This window comes from Cynocephalus volans, chromosome 10 (assembly GCF_027409185.1).
Source record: "Cynocephalus volans isolate mCynVol1 chromosome 10, mCynVol1.pri, whole genome shotgun sequence".
Lineage (NCBI taxonomy): Eukaryota > Metazoa > Chordata > Mammalia > Dermoptera > Cynocephalidae > Cynocephalus > Cynocephalus volans.
This window is the reverse complement of record NC_084469.1, coordinates 18,345,437-18,367,547: the sequence shown is the minus strand read 5'-3', so window position 1 is coordinate 18,367,547 and position 22,111 is coordinate 18,345,437. Positions and strand designations below refer to the sequence as shown.

General features: G+C 33.0%; 1 protein-coding gene and 1 non-coding gene across 9 annotated transcripts in view; one reads left to right on the top strand and one right to left on the bottom strand.

Moving 5' to 3' along the window:
- Positions 1-22,111, top strand: part of BCAS3 (BCAS3 microtubule associated cell migration factor) — a 601,295-nt gene that overhangs the window by 255,100 nt on the left and 324,084 nt on the right. For 5 of the 8 annotated variants that reach the window (XM_063109228.1, XM_063109230.1, XM_063109227.1 and 2 more), the window contains exons 16-17: positions 8,663-8,813; positions 18,629-18,673. In XM_063109228.1, coding sequence (XP_062965298.1) covers positions 8,663-8,813; positions 18,629-18,673 — 196 coding nt within the window. The remainder of the gene's footprint in view (positions 1-8,662; positions 8,814-18,628; positions 18,674-22,111) is intronic. The other 3 variants (XM_063109232.1, XM_063109233.1, XM_063109229.1) reach the window with 1 other exon arrangement.
- Positions 9,456-9,591, bottom strand: LOC134389734 (U4 spliceosomal RNA). The gene has a single exon (XR_010024712.1). It is a non-coding gene; the product is annotated as a U4 spliceosomal RNA (small nuclear RNA).

Here is a 22,111-nt window from a genome sequence, read left to right as displayed (position 1 = left end):
CTGGAGATTTTTCACTAGAGTTAAAAGTCCTCAATTCTGAGACCTAAGTTCTAGTACTATATTTGAGCTTCATTCAGAGGAGTGGGAAATTTTGAGGGTGCTTTAATATGATAGATTTAGGAATAGTTTGAGTCTTAAGGTAAAGGGCCCTAGATATTTTTCTCTTATTTATTGTTCTTATTTATATGAAGAATTTGCTTTGTCCCCTATTGTGTTAAATACAGTCTATTTTCTGTTTTTTTTGATTTTTTCACTGTTAAAAGAGTGGTCATACTACATTCCTAATCTTTAAAATGCATTAAAAATTGCTAAAACTTCTTAAATATTAAGAGCACCAGCTCTTAATACATATCCCTCATCCCAGAATCTTGGAGTGCTCTAATAATAATAAACTAAAGTCATGAACTTCCCACTTTTAGGAAGGAGATTTTGTTCGTTCATTTTATAAATTGGGTTGGCTGTGATCAAGACTAAACTCTGAAATTTTTCAGACAGATTTTTTTTAATATTTCAGTAGAATTCCTCACAGCCACTTCTATTGCTTTTACCCTTTTGTATTCTTGTGTCTTATAAACATTGTTTCTGTTGATCTCATCTCCTTTTTTAGTCATATTTTTGCCTCCTATTTTTTTTGGAACTTTTTGTTCTAGGCCTGCTTGAGTACCTTTTTGGAATAGTGTAGGCTACACTTGCTCTACTTACAATTTTATTTTTATTTTATTATTATTATTATTTTGGCAGCTAGCTATTACAGGGATGGATCAAACTCTGGACCTTGGTGTTATCAGCACCATGCTCTACCCAGCTGAGCTAACCAGCGCTCTACTTATAATTTTGGCAACAGTGATTATTTCTTTATGCCTTTTAGTTTTTGTATGTGAAATTTCTAAGTTTATGTAATTTATTTTAGCTTTAAGGAAAGAAACATTCTCAAATTTACATGTTATAGTAACCAGCACATCAAGATAGTAGTGAGCAGGTGAGAATGTATTCCAACTAGAAAACTACTTAACAAATTATTTATTGAAGCATTTATACATAATTATGTGTAAGTTTATAAATACTTATGTAGCGATTAGTGCAGTTTCAATTTTCCTGAAAGTGCAGTTTTAATTCTACAGACATTTAATAAGCACTGGTATAAAGCTTTGTGCAGGCTACTTTGCATGTAGTGGGGGAAAGTGATAATGATATCATTAATAACGTAAATCCCCATCTTGCAGAAAAAGATTGGATTTATATTTTCATGTCCATTTTGTGGAAAATGTCTCATTTTCCTACCTTCCCACCCTTTGGCAAAGTATATTAGTAATGTCTGTGGTGACATTGAAAAAAGCAACAAGTGTTTTTGCTTGAAATACATAAAAATTTGCAGTATTTTTACTTCACCATCTGTCACCCCTGGAAAAAGTTATAGGCAAAAAGAAATCAATGTCCTGTCAGAATTGTCCTTGAATGTTTTCTGTCTTTATTACATCACCTAAACTGTGTAACATTCTTTTAAAGTATGTGTGTGTATCCACATATATATAGGTATGTGTGTGTCTGTGTAATTCGTTGTCTTTTAATTGTGTGTTCTACTCTCTTTGGATCCTGTGAACAAGCATTGCTTCCGCCCAGTTTGGTATGTGGGTCAGAAGTCACTGTTTCTCACCAGGGCGCTGCTGTTTCCTTTTCCTACTTGAGTAGATTACAGATTATACTGGAACATGCCTGAGAAAAGGTCAAAAAGGAGGGTGAAAGTCCTGGAACTGCATCTGGGAAGCTTGTCATTCTCATCTAGGAAACGGGAAAAAAAGAGAGATAGAAATTCGCATCCCAACTAAAAACACCCCATATGCAGGAAATTCCCATTTGCACAGGATACTTTTTATATATTCTGAAAAGATTTTATTTGGTTTTGATTAAATAATTACTGAGAGTTTGGCTGCAAAAGCTTTAATGTTAAATTAGATGGCAAGCAAGAGTTAAGCAGCATTTTTAACTTTTCAGAGCCCAGATTTCCAGGGACTGTTTCAAAACAAGCTACCATTGTACTCTTTGACAGAGTCAAGAAGTCGGAGCTTTTCAACTACAGAATTAACTTAGTTAGACTCCTTGGTATATTTTGGATTTTTATCCTTGTCAGTTCCACAGCAGGATATTAAAAGCAGACCAAAAGCTTTGGTCTTCTGTGGAAAGCAAAATGCATTAAAAAAAAAAAAAAAAAAAAAACCCAAAACAAACAAACAAAAACCCATAGAACTCATTATCCTGTTTTTATTTTGGAAAGATGTGATGAACAGAATAGAACATCTGTATGATGTCTTAGAGCAGGAAGTGTTGGAAGGACGACAAAAATAATGTTAATATTTAGGAATAGGGTTGTTTCTGTAGAATTGTCTTCTGAGGGGTGCCAGGGAGTCACACTGACATGGGGTTTCAGTGTGCTTCATTAATCCAGTTTCAAAATCCAATAGTTTAAAATAGCAGACCAAGGACACTGACAGGGTGGCTTATATCCTAGAACAACCATGGATCTTTTAGATAAATATGTGGAAAGGTGATGAGGAAAGAATATGATACAATTGTATGAGTTTGGTATATTGAGTTATAGAAGATTTCTATTGTAGATCTTCAGAAAAGTAGAGTGCCTAAAGTGTCTAAGAGCTGCATCCATGATATGAATGAAAAAGTGAGATGGCATGCAGACCTCCTCATAACAGTGCTCTCCCATAGAGCACCATTAACATTCCCTAGTGTCTTTTCGCTCTTTTGCAAATGATCTTTACCACTTTTATATCAATTTATTTCCACATCCCTTATGACAACAAATGCATAGCGTTTGTTTATCCTCCAAATGCTCCATTGGTCTACTTTTTCTATTGCATTTCTTAGTTTCTCACACCTTCTGTTCATAAAGAATCTTCTTTTGACCCCTGTTAGCAATAGTCTGTAGCTTGTGTAAAACCTGCAACAAAAAGTTTTTTCTGTCTCACTGATATTTTACTCTAAGATACTTTCTGATCTACAGCTATTATCCTTCGATTGCTCTATGTTATTTTAACTGATTTTATTCCTTTTGGTTCACAATATGATAGGATAGGGAAATTTTTTGAATGTGATGAGGAGGCATATAATTTCATTCTTTCCTAATTTTCCTCTTGTTTGCTTTTAATAAGAATATATACATACACACAGGTACACTAATACTAACTTTAATATTTAGTGTAATGTGAACTGTTCAACAATTTTAGGGTCTTGCTGGCCTCAGAAATTTCTTGTCGTTGGCAGTTTGCCACATTCACATGTTCTCACATCACTGCATTCAGAAGCTAAGAATACCAACCTGGCAGCTTCTGCACAGAGGGTAAAGATAAAATAGAAAGGAGTCTAGCTTTGCAGCCACATTACCTGGGAGTTGCGGCTGATGTCTTTTCCACAAATGTCGAAGTTTGTAAAAGCCCAGTAAATCTTGGAAAGTTTATTTTCCTTGTAGCATCTGTGTTTTATAATGGGTCTTTTAATTTGTTTTTACTTTGTCTGCAGGGATTTCTTTTGTCCGGAGTTTTCAGACTCTGTCTTTTTTTTTTTTTTTTTCCTGTGGAAGTGAGTCCGTTAATGATGACTGGTTTGGGAATATGCCTCTCTGCAAAGCTGACCTGACAAGCTGTTCCTCCAGTGCAGCAACAAAGCCCATTGTTATTTTCTCTGTTCACTTTTATCCTCGACTTAATCCATTTCCCTCTGTGTTTTTATAGTATAAAATGTCTGGGAAAACATGATTTGGGACAATTTATATATAAGATGGCATTTTGAAGTTAGCAACACAGTAAACAGATTCATACCATGTCAATCTCATATATACAGACAGTGATACTATGTGGTAGTATGGAGCTTGAGAGTTTCTGTTCCCAAAAGTACGAGGACAAGGTACCTGCAGGTATTCTCTTATCCCAAAGGGGCAGGGGAAAAAAAAAAAAGCACATGAAGTTGTTTTCATAATTCCTTTTTCAAAAATGCAAACTTGTTCAAGTTAAACACAGAAAGTCAGTGGTTGGATCCCAAATGAACTGTTTTGGTTTAGTGCTTTGTATTTTAACATTAAAAACAATAATAACAGTAAACAAATAGAACAAAAACAAAAATCATAGCTTTAAACATCAAGGGATGTTTTTTAAATTCTGATTTTTAAATGGTTTTTTATTCCCAAATAGAATTCCTGGCTTAATTTATTGAGAAACCATTTTATTGGAAGTTGGGTTCTCCCCCCGCCAAGAGAACTCCTCTATCATGGAGACTGGTAAACCTCTAAAGGATCAAAGCTCTGGTGGATTTGGATAAAGACACCAAAGCCTGAAGGCTTATGCAAGTTTATCTACATAAAGTAAGCCCAAAAAACTGGGATGAGAGTCTTAGAAGAGCTTATTTTCTCATGAGATTTTTGGGACTTCCTCTGTCTGGTTGTGCCAGAAATACTGTGAGAATATCCATTCTCATGGCATTTGTCACTTACAGGTCTTGTCCCAGCTGGAATTTGAAAGTATAATGGTCTGTGAAATATTTTATGTATCTTAAGGCTTCAAGAAGCCCACTACTAGAACTGCAATTAAACAACCTCTGCACTCTTTATTGTACTCATACAGTAAAGAAAAAAGAGAAAAGTAAACAAAAGTATAAAAGTGTAAAGGTGACACCTAGCATTTATGTAGTGACTCTCTTCACAGATCTCAGAAATTTTTCATTTTATTATTTCTGTCATATACATTCCTGAGAGGTGAAGCAAAGACAAAAAATAGGAACCAACTTAATATAGATTCAAGACAGATATTACAAGTTTTTTTCTTGCTGAACCTTATTATACTAAGAGGCTTGAGGTTTAATGAAACATCCTGGCTTGGAAATTTAGCCTCGATACAATCACACGGAAGTGTCTAAAGATCTATTCTTAAAATTATAAAGTCTAGGCTTCTAGCCTAATCAACATGAGACTAAGCAAAATAGGAAAACTGTAGATTCCAGTCATCTGGCTATATTCTGATGTACTTTGAGTCTCCTCCACAATTATTTTTTCTATAGATCATAGAGCTGTATTTTTCTTCACCTCATGGATGTGGGGGAAAATATATTTGCTTCTTTCATTCAGCAAACACTTGCTGAGCTGTTTATGATTAGTAAGACACTGCCCCTACTCCAGTCTTGTGGAGGATAGATTCAGCTAGAATCTAACAAAGAAAATCAAATGACAGAACAAATCATTTATAACCAAAGATTTTAATAATAGAACAGGGAAGAAGGGATCATTCTACTATTTTGTTTTATCTGATTTTTTTTTAATGTATATTATTTACATGTAGATCATTATGTGTCGGCTACTGAGATTTCTTTTCTAAGCTAGCTCTCTCATTTTACTGATATTATTGTTCATACATCTCTCATCTTAACCTTTCTTTTCTACTAGAAAAGGGAAATAAGACACAGGTTCCTTCCTCTATTCTCAAATTCGTGTATCATACCTCCCTTTTTAAGTTGTCCTTTAAAACGACAATGAAGTGGCTCCTCCTCTTTGTTCCTCAGACATTTTTCAGGTATCTTTTTTTAGCATGTTTTTCTCCCATTTTTCATTTTTTGTTAATATGTCTTTCTGCACCATTATGTTATGAAGTCTTTGGAAGTCTAGGTCCTAGAACAGGGCCTGACACTAATAAGCCTTCAAAAGTGTGAAGTGAAAGAATGAATGAATGTGAATGAAACCTTTGCTTGGTATGGTATCTTGTTAATGTCTTCTTTTTAGTTGCAGTCCTTAAATCTTAGTTCTGTATTCTATATATCCTATCAGCGGTCCCTTTCTTTATGCCTTACAATCTGACTTTTCCATCTCTCTATTAAAACTATCTTGTTGAAGACTACCAGCATTAGTAGTTTTTTTCCTCCTCTGAGTTTGCATTCCTGAACCTTGTCCTTGTTGAACATTTCATTAACATATTTATTCTTTCATTAAAGGTATGTTTATAAATTGCTTGCCGTATCCAGTATATAAGACAGACACTACTTCTATGAACATAAACATGAGCATAAAATGTGCACAACTTACTTTACTCTCTTACCTGTGCTAGGTTTCCGACAGAGACTACATTATAAACACGGACACCAAGAGCAGAAGACCGTAAACATCTGGGTGTTGTGTGAGACTACAATAGCTGGCTGAGAAGGATAGGTCTGAAGTTCTTTGTATGCTATTCTGAGATTGTCCTTTAACCTCGTCAGACAGTGAAGCATTTTAAGTCATGGCTAGCTAAATCACAAGATTTGGAACTTCTCAGTCAATCACTTTATTTATCTAGTCCACTCCTCTTATCTATGAAGTTCAAAATATGTACTGTTCCCTTGGTGAAGAACTTACCTAAGTTATTACTTCTCTGCCTGAATTGAAAGGTCCTCCTAAAACTGAAATAGTTTTTTCTCACTGCTTTCCATTATCCGTCCTCTACTCAGGTGGAGATTCCTCACTACTGCTCATGTAATGGCATCCCTTTACACCCTTCTCCCTTCATGTTACTCTTCATGCCTAGAACATTCCTTCTCTTCTGTTCTTAGCCATATTTTGCCCATCTTTCAAAGCCTCGGTCATATCCCATCTGCTTCACGAGCCCTTTTCAAATAATTGTTCCCATACTTCTTATCTTTATTTCTAGAAAATTAGCACTTAATTATTCCTGTTTCATGCATATTATAATAGGGAATATAGTTTTTCACAGCATGTTATTTGGCTAAAGCACTCAACAAATATTTGTTTTCTAGTTGAGAAATATGTATGGAGTATACAGGTCTTGAATTTCATTATCTTCTGATATATTTAATGTTGCAGTCTGACTTCAGATCCAAGGTTATATTAGCCAGTTGTCTAATGATGAATCTTACAACTATTTGTATTGGCTTTGAAAGCGTGATAAATAAATCACATTTAATGACTTAACTGTAAAAGAGTTTTTCTGTTATTCCTCCAGAAATAGAAAATATTGTAATGGGATTCCCCTCTTTGTGTTTTCTACAAGGTTCTTTGTTGTATGAGTGTTGTATTATTATTTCTAATTTAATAAACAGTCTAAAGCATCTTGTGCACATTATGAATGCTGTCTTTTGATATCCCTGCAACAGGTATAGCTTGCTTCTGTTAACTTTAATGTGTATTCTGAATTGGAAATTGAGGGGGGATAGGCTATTTTATTTGCATGAATTTCTTACTTTTCTTCTTATTTGCAAAAGAGACATTTATCAAAGTTTAATTCCGTAGAGTAATAGATTTGGGACCAAAGAAGGAGGAGCATTTGGTTAAGCCATCATTGTAATTCTGAAGGCATTGTTCTTACGATTTTTAAAAATGGGATTTTTGCCTTTTCACTACCTCTGAAGGTACCAATAGATACAAGGGTACTTCAAAATTTCATGGAAAAATGAAATTGAATGATGTATGCATCTATCCATAAAATTTTTGAAGACCTCTCATACTGTGTGGTAGTTTTTCCTCTATCTTGAATCCATGCTATTGTCAAAGTGAATGTCTTTCAGGATGTCTTTTAGAAATAAGATAATGTTTAGGACTTTTTGGGGGGATTCTTTTGCTGTTCATATTTGTTCATATTGTTCATGTTTGTTGCTTTAATTCAAATCAGTAAAAAAAATTTTTGTGTTTACTGTGACTATTAGTTTAAAATGCTATATTTACTGCTAACCATATAAATGGGGTAATTTTTATAAAAAACCAAGAACAGGTATTTGAAATTAACATTAGTTCAGTCAGATGTTATTTGTATGTAAGAGTTGTTGGATTATAAACACTGGACTCATTTTGTAGTACGCAAAATTTTTATTAAAGCTTCTCTATAAGTTGTTGAATTATTAAGACTCACTTGAAAAGTACAGTGAAAGGGCAAACACTTAGATCAATGGAACAGAATCCAGAAGCAGATCCACACATATCCTCTTTTTTGAGGATGACCTAATCTTGTATGTAGAAAATCGTAAGGAATCCACAAGAAATTATTACAGCTAAGATACGACTTCAGCAAACATGTAGGATGTAAGATCAGTGTATAAAAATTATGTGTATTTCTATATACTATGTACTTAAGAAAACAATTCCATTTAGAAATTGCATCAAAAACAATAAAATAATTAGTGGTAAATAAACCAAAGAGGTACAAAACTTGTACCCTGAAAACTACAAAACAACATTGAAAGAAATTAAAGAATACCCAAGTAAACGGAAAGGCATCCCAAAGTCTTGGATTGGAAGACTTAATATTATTAAAATAGCAATAATGTTCCTTAAATTGATTTACAGGTTCCATGTAATTCCTATCAAAAGCCTAGCTGGCTTTTTTTCTGAAATTGACAAGGTATAAGTGAAAGCAGCAAATTTTGTTGGATGTAATGACCCATTTAATAAGGGCAAAAAACTACATTGATTGTCTTTAGAAAGAAAAGGAATTCATCCCCCATCCCCAAAGACTGAAATCTCTATTTATAATCTGGTCAAACTTTGGTTTCTTCCCATCCATATAAATCTGTTGGCATCAGTTCTGCCTTTGATACCTTTCTTGAATGATCATTGGAGTCAGTGAAACCCTATCAGAGATAGTGAAGCTTCTGTGGTCATGCTTTTATATTTTTCTCTTTGCAGGGAAACTGAACAGCCAGGAGTCCTACAACAATTTTACCAACAATAATCCTGGCAACCCTCGGCTTTCTCCTCTCCCCAGCTTGATGGTAGTGATGCCTCTTGCACAAATCAAGCAGCCAATGACATTGGGGACCATCACCAAACGAACAGGGTAAGTCCTTAGGCTTGATGCTTTTTTAATAGCTGATCTAGAGGGTTGAATGAATAAAAATAAAACATTTTCATTGTGTACTTTTGATTATGTTCATCATTTCAGCCCATATGAGACTTAATGGCAGCAGATGAAGTACAAAGTATAAACTTGCACAAACATACTCACACACAATCATGTACACACACGTCCATAGTGACAAGTCGTGAAACTAGTATTGGCTGATAAATCAGATTCATCTACTTAGTCTTATACTTGCTGCCTCATGGCTCTGACTGAAAGTATATTTTCATTTTCTTGGCTATTGCAGACATGATTGGGATTTAAAATGACGTCCAAATTTTGATAGACACATTTCTAGTACTTTTCGAAAATCATCTCTGTTGAGGGATAATTTACATATGATAATCTGTCATTAGTGTCAGGACAATGTGGTGTTATGGAAATTTTCAAAAGCAGTAGTCCTAATAGTGGAGCTTTATTCAAGATTGGTCATTAGCATCCTTAAAGACATTTGATGACTCATTTGGTTTGTTTTTTATTTTATTTTTTAAATTTTTTATGATTTATTTTTTATTTTTAGCTGAGTGGTATGGTGATCGAACTTGGTGTTACCAGCATCACACCACTTGATTTCTTTCTGCTTGTTTTAGCTTTTTAAAAAATTTCTACCTGTTAGGAATGTACAACTATCACTTACTGGGGAAAAGTTTTCAATTAACAATAATCGTGCCTCAGATAAACCTCATTGGCCACGATACTGCCAGTGCGCAAAGCTTTATCGCTTATTTGGGCTCCTGAAAATAATCTATGTCTATGATAGCATTAGATATTCAGTTGTATAATAACACTGAAAATCCGTTTTGTACCAGAAAATATATATCTGTAGGCAAATTACTTTTTTCCTCAATGAGCAAGCCTGAAGTTTAATCTAATTTGAAATGCAGCAACTGTCTTAAATTTTTGTGTTAATCTAGTCAGGAGAAAACCTTGTCTTGGCCCCAAACAGTCCTCAGGGTCTTTCTCAAAAAGGAATAGATTAAATTATTTGACTGCTATGTCAATATAGCTTAATATTGTTGTGCTAGGTGTTAAAGTGTTTACAGAGGCCACTTTTGTGAAAAGAAATACTCTCTTCAGGAATGAGACCTTTGAGCTTCAGGTGTTACTATGACATAGAAATAGGCCCTCTACCTAGCAGTGCTTTTGTATAAAGTGATCCTATTGCTGAATGCAGAAATAAAATTAAATTTTGGCATCCTAGGGAGAAAAAAAAGGAAAAATACAGTAAACCTACATTGCAAATGAGACTGTATTATGGTACCAACCATTTGGTCTGTATATCTTTCAGTTGATTTCAGCTTTTTAATTTTGTGTTCAGTAGAAGTGTAATTTTAAATAGAATTTAGACTTTCTCTTCCTGTGTTAGTTTCTTTGGTTTAAAATACCTTAATAATAGAGGCTGTGAATAGTGAATGGGTTACATTCTTATATTTAGTTAGCTTATTTTTTTGTTTGTATGACACTACATTCCTAGGATATAGAATTAAATAAAAATGGGACTGAATCTTGAATCATAATTTTAAATTTATTTTTTCACCTAATGAAGTCAGTCAATATATAATTTTATCTTCTTGATTCACCCCAGCATTATACATTTCTACAAAGTACTTAGAAATTTTTGTCTGTCTTTCCTGAATCTAAGTGAAAACATCCTCAAAATTGTTCTTCTGGCATTTAATTTTACATTTAGAGTGAGGAGAAGATAAGAAGGTTCAAAGGGCTCCTGGAGACATGAAAGCAAATTCTGGTGTTTTGTTTCCATTGTGTGTTCATTTGTGTGTGTGTGTGTGTGTGTGTGTGTGTGTGTGTGTGTGTGTGTGTGTGTGTGTGTGTGTGTGTGTGTGTGTGTGTGTGTGTTAAACATGAGCAATGCTGTTTTACAATGCAAATAATTAGCTCTCTTTTTAAAATAAGCTCCAAATATATCTCTGAGATAGTGATTGAAGTTTTATGAATAAAATATGGCATTAGTTTTTAATTCAAAATATTTGTGTGGAGAGGTGGAAGTGAGTCTACTTTTGCCTATATTTGAAATTTTCTATAACAAGAAGATAAAATCTCTTTTTCACTCTCTTTCTCACTACCCTCTTTCTCTCTACACTGAGATAGGAGGAAACTTAATCATCTGGTGTCATCCTGTGCTACCATACTTTATCAACTTAGGTAAATTCTATATGTTTTTAAACATGCACATAATTCTGTATGTTTAAGTTCTGTATGTTTAAGAACTTGCTCACAATTCTCAAATTTTGGGGATGTATACTGTGTTCTCTTGTATTATGGACAGCTTGATAATTATTTATGAATTTGAGTTATGTGCTTTAAAATTAATATCAATGTAAGATATTTGTATCATATTGTTTCCTAGGCTTTGCGTCTCAATTTTCAAACCATATTATTTCTGCCAAGGTTTTATATTCCTTTTACCATGTCTTGTATTGAACTATTTAGAGAATAATTCATACTTGTCCCACAATGAGTGCTTGGTTTTAATTTTTTTGACATAGTTTTAAACTTACAAAAATATTTCAAGATACTAAAAAGAATTCCTGTATACCCAGATTTCCCAAATGTTTACAGTTTAACTTATTTGCTTTATTCTCCACATTCTTCCATTCTGTCTGCTTATACAGTAACACGTCATATTTTTCTTACTTGTTTCAGAATAAGTTGCAGACTTAATATCCCCTTATCCCTACATACATCAATGTGTAATTTCTAAAGGAAAGGTCATTCTTTTACATAATCACAGTACAATTATCAAAAGAAGAAATCTTAAAGTGAATTTTATTAGTTTTTTTCTACTCCACATATTTGTTGACTGTAATGAATTTTCTCCTTGTGTCCAAGCTTGAGTGCACCACAAATTCCCCAACCCACGATTCTTTTTTTTTTTTTTTTAACCTTCTCACCTACTATATTTTTTTAATATCATGATAGTGGTCATAACTTATATTTGACCACTGCTGGATTATAAGACTTTCTGAAGAGTTTGTCTTTCATACTCAGAAATTGCTATTGTGACTTTCCTTACCATTCTTAAACATTCGATTGTAGTGTTTTCGTAATATAATTTGTTTTTATTATCTTAGAATTTAACATTTTCATTAAAATATATGTATTTTTCCTTATTTCCAGAAAGTAATATTTCTGGTGTGTCAATTCCAGGAAAAAAAAAAAAAGTAATATTTCATTTGTGAAAACAAAATATATTCTCTAGAATTCCATTTTTACTATATGCTGAGTTTTTTGCAGCAAATCCCAGAAAGTATTTCATTCTGTTAGATTTCACCCTAGTATAGTTTAAAGGCTATATTTATTTATTTTTTTACTGTTACAAATTCTCAAGACGGTAGGTACCTAATTTGCATTCATTATTTCAATTACATTTTGTTGTATTTCCTGAGAAATTTGATCACTACTCTAAGGTCACCAGCATGATGATCAAATGGGGATTTCATTTTCCAGTTCTCTTTTCATTCTGGAATTTCTTAGTTATTCAAACTTTGCTTTTATGAAACTCCTTTCCTAATGTTCTTAACATTCAATTAGCAAGAAGTATTTGATATGCATTATTTAGAAAGAGAACACAGAGCTGACCCATTTATAGACATATAGATTCTATGACTACCTCCAGTATGCCTGGTAATATACCTAGTAAGATTATATACTTTCTTACGTTAGATCACCTTTCATGTGTCCCATGTCTTAGTTATTTTGCATAAAGACATAAAATAACCAAAAAAAGTTATATTTGTAGAGTAGAGATTTCTAAGGATTTCCTAGGATCCAATATTTAAATACCCAAATTGAGAGAGAGGCCTCTACTTAAACCTTAAGGGGACAAAAACGTGTGTTTACCACATTTAACATCTGCCCTCTTATTTTTGCAAATACATATCCCTGAAAGCCTTCCAGTGTCAGGGACCATCTGTCTTACTCTAAGACATACATGAGGCCAGTAGAACTACAAATGGCAAAAGACAGATGTATTTACACCTCCTTGTTCAGTACCTTGAAAAAGCACTTGGAGGAAAGAAGGCCTGTTTGGCAACAGCTGCTGCTTAACTCAATGATGGTATACAATGATGAAGGTGAAGGAAGTGCTAGAAATTATTTGGCTTTCCCAATCGCCCATTCAAACAATATCCATTTTTTTCCAGTCTAAGACTGGAGGATTAGAAAGCCCAGTTTACTGCATCTGTCATGTTTTTATTATATATAAATAAAAACAGCTCTCCTCATCTATTAAAAGTGAAATAGGGTGCTAAAGAATTGTTCCATGTCTTGAATGTTAGATTTTTGTACTAGGGATTTATTAGTAACATTTCATAGATGTTTGGTTGAATTAATGAATCAAATAAGTGATAAAGTTTTAAAAAATACTTTCTATGTATTTGCAAAACAAAAATTTTTAGCAGTGCGCTTAATTTTATCCACTTTGAATCTAAAATTGTATATATTATATACATATATATATTCACACATTATTTTGTGGGCACAGTCAGAAAACAGTAAATCTCAGAAAGAGTTCACAGTAGTTTCGTGGGAATAAAAAAATATAAAAATTGAGAATGAAGTTACTTCCTTGCTCTTACCTAGGTAATCATTTTTAGTGAAACATGAGATGATTTTCTCTTGCATGGGCTTCCCACTCCTTTTCTCTCTCCCCATCTTAATATTTATTTATTTGTGAGGAATTAGAGATAAGTGTTAGGAATTTTGAGCCCCACCCTGTAAAATCAAGTTAGTTAATGTAGTGGAAAATACTGAGTCTGAGGCCCTGGGTTTTCATATTGGTTCTGCTACCTGTTACCTGTTTGTTCTAGGTAAGTTTCCTCATCTGAAAAAAAATACTGATTATAATCTTTCAGCCTTATCATGTATGAGTACCTGCCAGTTCTTTGATCCCATTACCTCATTGTTAAGCCTCTACTGTTGAGCAACCCTAGGCCAGTGAAAATAAATGATTGTTCTTATTTAGAAATGGGAGCATTTAATACCTTTTATTAGAACATCTCCCCTTTGATATTTGTAGACCAAATCTGCCATCAGCTCTTGCTGCATTAGAAAATACTACTGGCATATAGTAGACCTAAAAGGTCTACTCCTTATTTAAATCCAAGAGATCTGCCTTGGGTCATTTAGACAGTTTTACCTCAGACCTAAACTTTATAGGCAACATTTCGAGAATTAAATGAGAAATATTTGGAGAAAGACCCAACAGATACAGTAGCACATAGCAATTCCTCACCTCTTGTCCCTCCTATCTTGAAAGCTAATTGTCTTAGTCTGCTTTCTATTTCTGTAACTGAATATCACAGATTAGGTAATTTATAGAGGTTTACTTAGTTAACAGTTCTGGAAGGTGGGAATTCCTCTTCTTAAAAAGCCACCAGTCCCATCATACGGTCCCCACCCTGATAACATTATCTAACCCTGACTACCACCCAAAGACAGCACAATCCACATGCCATTAAGTTTCCAACACATGAAACTTGGTGGGCACATTCAAACCAGAGCACTAAGCTATGAATGTTTCATTCCAGGTGTAAAATAATGGACAATGTATTTTCATTAGAATGTATATGGATACATGTGCAATGTATTTACCGTAGCTTGAGTTTCCAATATTTTTGCTAAATAGAGTGCTTAAACCTCACCATAGTCTATTGCATTTTACCATATATCTGGAGATTTTTTTTTTAAATGAAGTCTGTTATCTGCCATATTAAAAGTTATCAGGTATAACTTTCCACAGAAGTTTGACATTATTTATGCTATGCTAGTTTCTTTTCTGCCACGTATGGCAGAATTTGAACATAATCTATATTTTTCTAATGAAAATCTTCTACATCTTAAGTTATAATTTAAATTTGCATGTTAAATATATCTCAAATTAGATAATTGTTTCAGCTTCTGTTTGCCCTACTGATCAATAGATTGAGAACCAGCAATGCCATGGGTCTCTTTGGTAGGGAGCAATTAAAATTAAGTTCATAAAAAATTCAATGTAAAACTTGAAAATGATATTACTAATAATTTGCTCATATGCACATGGGAAATGTGAGTTTACTTCAGTTCCTGTGTAGCAGAGGGGACACAGAATGTTGAGGTCGTTAGAGTCCCTAGACTTTACTTTTACAGAAATATGGCTTCACTTTGTTATTTTACACGTAATGTTGTATAGCTTTTTCTTTACTTTTTGTTTATTCAGAACATTTCATATTTATATGGGCTCAGTCTGATGTTTGTTATGTGGTAATGCCTGAATTTTCCTAGGACATGATTAATTGAAAAATAGGATTTATAGAGTGTGTTTATAGAATTTGTCTCTTAGACTCCCAGTACTACTTTAACTCTGAAGGTGACTGAACAGAATCATTATTAATACCTTTTAGCAACTAGAATCAGGTTATAGAGGAGTTGAGTGTGCTTTAATCAAATCTAGTTTTACCTTTTCCTTCCATTTAAAAAATCTTCACATTTGCCTTGTTTTCAGCTAGTAAGAGCAAGGACTTTGTGGTACTATGTGTGGTGTTCAACAAAACGAATCTGAGTTTAATGACTTAGTGTTAATTAACTGTATGTTATAAAATGAAATTTTCTATCTTCTGAGAATCTCCAGAAGAAATACTTAGAGAACTAATGGCCAGGTCATTTCACAGTGGTCTATAAATAAGTCTATAATAAATATTTCTGGATTTTTGATCTCTTGACCAGTTTTTCCTGAGGTTTCTCAATTGGAATTCATCTCAAAAAGACATAATTATGACAAATTGAACAGATGTCATATGGCAGGATTGCTAAGCCTGCTAAAACTTATTAGTGATTGGAAAAAACAAATTCTCAGGTCTGAATATAGTAAATTGAGTTGCATATGTGAATACACTCTTTAGTTCAGCATGCACTCCCACACTCTCTTCTCTCTTCTTCCCACCCCCGTCCCACATCCATACAAAACTACAGCTGTGGACTTTTGGAGGGGAAGAAGAAAGTCATAGGTGAAGACAGCTGGATCATGGACTTGTACATTGTGACATTATATTTTCATTCTTTTGCTATTGAGGAAAGATGAGGCAGGCACATTTCAAAAGAACAGCTGACACTACCCACACAAAGTCAGTAATTACGTCAGTCGGTATAACTCTTCAGAGTTTGTGGATCTTCTTTCACATGTATATGGCAGAGTTCCAGTCTGTAGGTCTGGGCAAAAGTGGGTGAATGTAGATTGGATACACGCCATGTGTACATAGTAATCCAGGTTCTCACTCTGTCTCCCCAGCTCTCTCCTTTTTCTTTGAGCTGTGGTACCAGTGGATCCCTGTTTGATTGTAGTGGTATAAGTTTAACTAACACAACTGGGTTTCTTTGTGAATAGTGAATCTTATTATCTTTAAACTTCAAAATGCTATTATTTAATACAGGCCTGTTTACTATAGTATTTGGAAAGTTACAGTGCTTTTGGGATTGTGAGGTGAGGAAATGGCTAGAGAAATTTCCTTGTTGGTAATATGTTACTGCCTGGATAGGAAAATCTAAGAGATTTAAAAATTTTTTCTTATTATGTTTTTTGTCTAGCATATGTTTCCTTTTCATATATTTGAAAACCTAAACCTTTGAAAAGGTATTTACTGGCTCTTTAGGTGGGGAACATCAGGTGCTCTTTTGAAATGTAGAAACATTTTTGTTTGGTTTTTGGTGTCAATGGGGAAACCTTTTCAGTCATAAGGAGAAAGTAAAAACTCATGATTGCTTTGCAGTAAATTGGTTGTCTTCTGATACTTGGAATGAGACAGGAGAAGGTCCAGAGTAGGTGCAATATGCAACTTAAGCCTGGATGTTCCAGATCTCAAGCACTTTTGCCAGAGGCATTTGGACTATTTGGTTATTTCAGGTATCCCGCCTAATGAAATAAAATTAGGAAAACTTGGGGTACTGTGTGCCAACAAAAACCTCTTCGTTTTAGAGGTATTTGTGGGCATATAGAAATGGTTTGAATCTTTCGTTTTCTGATCATTTCTGCAAGGGATCACTATGCCACTGAGAGATTGGACTCAGTGGTCTCAGTTATTTAAATCTGTTTTTCAAAGTGTAGGGTGAGCTCTAGTACCATTTTGTTTCCAATATTATTAGTAAGTTGTGAAATAAGATAAGGGGATTGTGACCAGCATTTTTTTCTTTAATGTAATAAAATATAATAAAATGCAATTTTGATGCTGGTTCTGCAGACCAGAGGCATTTGTGTTACTTAGGAGCTTGTTGGAAATACAGAATCTGAGGCCCAGCTAGACATACTGTGTTAGGATATACATTTATCTACATTGTAACAAAATGCCATCATTAGTGTTTACAAAATATTGAAGTAGAAAATTATAAAGTTTATTACAAATTAAAAACACATTCATTAATTGTTGCTGCAATCTTGTTTGTATGTATTCGTGAACATACCAGCTTGTTCCTTAAAATGTATTTCTATGGGTCCAAATCCACTATTTTAAATATGGTCAATGACATCATATCCCTGGTTGTGTGTTCTCTGAGAGCTCTATCTTTGCTTGGGTAGCATTGACGTTGTCTCTGAAGTTTTCTTTTCTTTTCTCTCTGTTTTTTTTTTTTTAAATCTCACTTTCTATTCTATCACTTTCTTCTAGTTACCTCTTGTATATATATGTTTTCTTCTTTGTGTTTAATGTGCTTCAAGCCTCAGAATTGTACTCATTGTTGTGAAAACATTTCCAAGTTTCAGTTTGTGGTCAAATATACTTGTTTTACTGGGAAATTAATGCTAATTAGCAGGATTTTTTTTATGTTTCTAGCACCAAATTTAAAGAAGGAAATACCCTAATTTTACCAATGGGCTTTCTTCTTCCATTTGTTATGTCTTCTAAATATCAGATGCTATAGTTACGTTCTGTTTGGATATAATTAAACCACTCAGTCTTCTTTGTCAGCAAATATGCATAGCATGTCTTAAATGCTTGGAACAGAATTTTAAGAAGAAATATGTATAACATTGAAGTCTGACTTTGTATCCCCAGTTGTATTTAAAACAAGCAGTTGTGGCTTCATTTTACTGTATTCCAACCTAGCCCAGTACAGGCCAGGTAGAGGAAGCTAACTTTTTGTACCACTCTTATGAGATATGCTAATTTCCTGGAATGTGATCAAAAATAGAGAAAAATCATAATACTTGTACTTAGTGTATGTTCCTTTGGCCAGCAATATGCAGTTCAATTTACTCCAAATAAGCAGCTTTGAAAAATATGTGCTATATTTCCGTGGCTCGGAGAGTGTGACCAGTGAACAGCAAGCAATGTAATATCAAATTTTTTATTAAGTCGTCTTTAGCTAATTTTAAACATTTTGTGTCACATAACCACACATCGGTTGCTCCTGATCTCACTCTTCTCCATCTGATTATTCCATTTAACTTGCACTTTGTTTTAAAGGGCCTCCGCCTTGAGTTTTATTTTATTTTAACTTAGAATGCTACAGGGGTGGTCCAGAAAAGGGGGAGAAATAGAAAATTTTGAAATTCTTGACAGTGAAAATTAAGAGCCTTGTTACTTACTAGACATCATTCTGTTTATCAGTTGTATCAGACAGTATGTACAGCAGAATTGCAAATGATTACTAATTTTTTAGTTTTTTTAATCCATACTCTATAACAGTATGATATACATGTGTTTGTTAATGTTAAATGAGTTTTCCTCTAATTTTTTGTGCATTTTCCCCCCTTTTCCATGAAGGCCTTATCTGTTTGGAGCGGGGTGTTTTTCCATAAAAGCTCCATGGTGAGTTCCAGTTCAGTCCCGCATGCCTAATTCATTTGCCGTACTCTCAAAAAGTAACTGTGTTTTGTAGTTTTGTTTTCAGTTGCATGGCCTGATCACAGATAGATGAAGCAAATTTCTGAATAATTTGTAGATAGGATATGAATGTTGATATTTAAGCTTTAAAAAAGCAGTTTTCTGGGTTCCACTTTATTCCTTAAAAAGTAAAAGAAATAAGAATCACATATGAGGGTTTTAAAAAAAGAAAATAGAATTCTCTCATGAAGATGGTGGATAACAAGACACCCAAGTTTAAATCTTTGAGTATTAAAGTAATAGAAGTTCCCTACATATTATGCTTAATGTTTGAGGATGATTTATTTTGAAATATAAATATATTTAAGGTATACCAAAAATGCCCTTAGAAGGTTTAACTGCATTTTGTTGGACCACATTCAGTTCTGTTTGAATAGTTTAGGTATTTAAGGAGCTGCATGATGAGGAAATAGTATTTCACATTACAAACTCCTAAATAATATATTATTTTTAATTATTAGCACCCACTCACAATAGCATAGTTATTTAATAAATTCTTGTATAGCAGTACATAGAATAAAGCTTTGTCAGTCTTAGAAGTGATGATCACAGAAAAGCAATAGAATGTATTTAATAGTATTTTGAATATGTAAAAATGTGAAGCACAGTTTATTAAGAACTGGGTATAAAATGTTTAATGGTTAAGAGTCAGCACTACAGAATCAGACTGCCTGGATCTTAAATCCCAACTCACATATACACTTACTGGCTATATGTTTTTGGGTATTTTCTAAAACTTTTCTGATTCTTGTTTTCCTTACCTATTAAATGAAATTAGTGGTAGCACCTACCTCATGCATTCATTGTGAGGATTAAATGGACTTGTCTATATCAGTATACATCTGTACATAGCAGTGCTTGGCACATAGCAAACAATAAATGTTAGCTGCTACTATGCTATTTCTTCTCCAGCTTATGGGAAAATACCATGTTAGAAAAGAAGCTTCTTTAAATTAGATTATGATTTTTACTTTTAAGAGTATGTGAGCCAAAAGGCAGCTTTGGGAAATTTAGGGTATATCAATTTTTATTAATTTAGTCAGTGTTATATGCAACCGGAATATCTGAAAATTTTATTATTATAAAAATAGGTGACATAAATCAACATAAAATTTTCCTCCTTGAAATGCAGTATGATAATTAGGACACATTTCGTAAAACTATTCTAAGTAAATTCGGGTGTACATGAGTATAAATCCCATGAAAGTTGATTTTTATTCTTTTTGTTAACCAGCTTCCTTCTAAAAACAAATAAGATACATAGATCTGATCTTATAGTGGCAGTGAATTTTAAATACCACATTCAAAATATTACAAAATTTCTTTGTAGACTAAACTTAGAATTAAATTCCATTTTAATATAAATTCCTCGTTCTAAGTACAAAGAAAAGAGTTTTAGTATGTTAATAAAGACTGAAGTTTTTGCATAGAAGTAATGATGGAGTAACAAATGTTGTATGTTAAATAAGAAAAGTCCATTTCTCCAACAGCTTATGTGCTCCTCAAATTTAAGCAAAAGCACTTGTCAACCAGAAATGATTTGAGGTTGAAACAAGATTAAAAGAGCCAGATTAAAGAAAGGGATATATGAAATATAGTAGACTTTTAAATCATTGCCTGTCTCTTAGAAGACTGCTTTGTGGTTTGTTTGATGCCATCGTTAGCTCATAAGAAACTCGTTTTTAGTCACTTATACTAGACTAAAAGAACCTCCTTTAAAATAGGTTACTTTACTAGTGGTACATGTTTTTTCCATTAAGATCTTAATGAAACCTCAAATTAAGGCAGCAAAATGAATATAAAATCGACAGCTTCTTCCATGTTGTTTGTAAGAGCTCCTTTGTTTTAATAGTTTTTCCTATTTTTCCATGATATTTAGCATTCAACCTGAGAATGTTTTTATTTACAGTTCTGAAATAAAACATTATTCTAAATAAGTATGTTTATAGTAATTCTAGTTGTAGGGTAATATATGTATTTTGGATGAAAATGAAATTTTTAGTTTCTCTTGAAATGAAATGTAAATTTCTTATAATCTTTTATTGGTTTCAAGTTGCAATATTTATAGTTAGCTAGGATTTTGCTTTTGGTATATCACAATTTCTACTAATTCTTCATTTTTTATGTAACTGATTTAGTTCTTTACATTCATGCAATTTCGATTGAGTCAGTTTAAAAATAGTGTCTTTTTCTTTGATTATTAAAATAAGCTTGTTGGAAAGTAAGCTATACAGGCTACTTTGACATTTTAGTCACTTTAGACTTTTCCGGTGTTATGTATCCTCTATGTTGGTTTAAGTAGGATATTTGAGTTTGAATGACTACATAAAATAAGGTAAAAGGATTACACATGTAACATACTTTTTGAAATGTAGGAATTTAAGAGAAATAATTCCAGTGTGACTTTTTAAAACTGAATTTTGCTTTCAATATTACTAATAAGTAGCAAGTATTTGTTGAGCTCCTAATGTGCATGTGTTTAACCACTGATAAAGCTACTGATATTTTTGAATTGCTTATGCAACAGAAGGCAATAAGTAGTTCATATGAATATATCCCTTATTCATAAAGTGTCGTCATATTATATGAGGGTACTTCAGAAAGTTCATTTGGAAAGATTCATATTATCTTTTATTTCTGTTTTTCCATGAACTTTTTGAAATATCCTTGTATAAAGTTAATTTTAAAGAAGAATTAAAATTTAAATACTAAATTATATGTAGTTTTAATTAGCATTCTCTAAGAGTATTTGGTCAATATATAAATAATTCATGTAAACTAATTTTGTTCTCTTGAGAACATTTAAAAATTTTATAATTTCATTTTTTGAAAGGTAAGATTTATACGGGATGGAAGAGTTTACATAAATCTGTTAGATCTTTAATAATTTGTGTTAGAATAATCTTAGATTATTAACATCTTTAGTTATTTAAAATATTTAATACTTTCAGTTTGCCCTCTTATTTAGAAAATACGAGTGAGAGAAAACTTCAAAATTCCTTTTATAAGGTTAATCATAGTGAAGAATATAAAGAAAGTCTTTTTCTTCTTTAACAGAAAGCCAATATACCCCTTATAATTCTTACATCAATGTTGTGTCTTACATTTAAACTGAAATATTAACTATTCTGTATGTTTTAGAAGAGGAAAGAAGTGGTGCTTCTGTCTCATGTTAACTTCTTCCATGCTTGTGTCCTTCTAAACAAGGCATCGTACTGCATTGCTGCTTATCACGCCATCCACAGATAGACCACATTGATCCTATTATGTGGTACTAATTTTACATAGTAAAATTATCCAGTAGATCATTGTCCTGTAATTTTGAAGTGCAGGTATCATTAGAGTTTTGTATTTTTTTTTTTT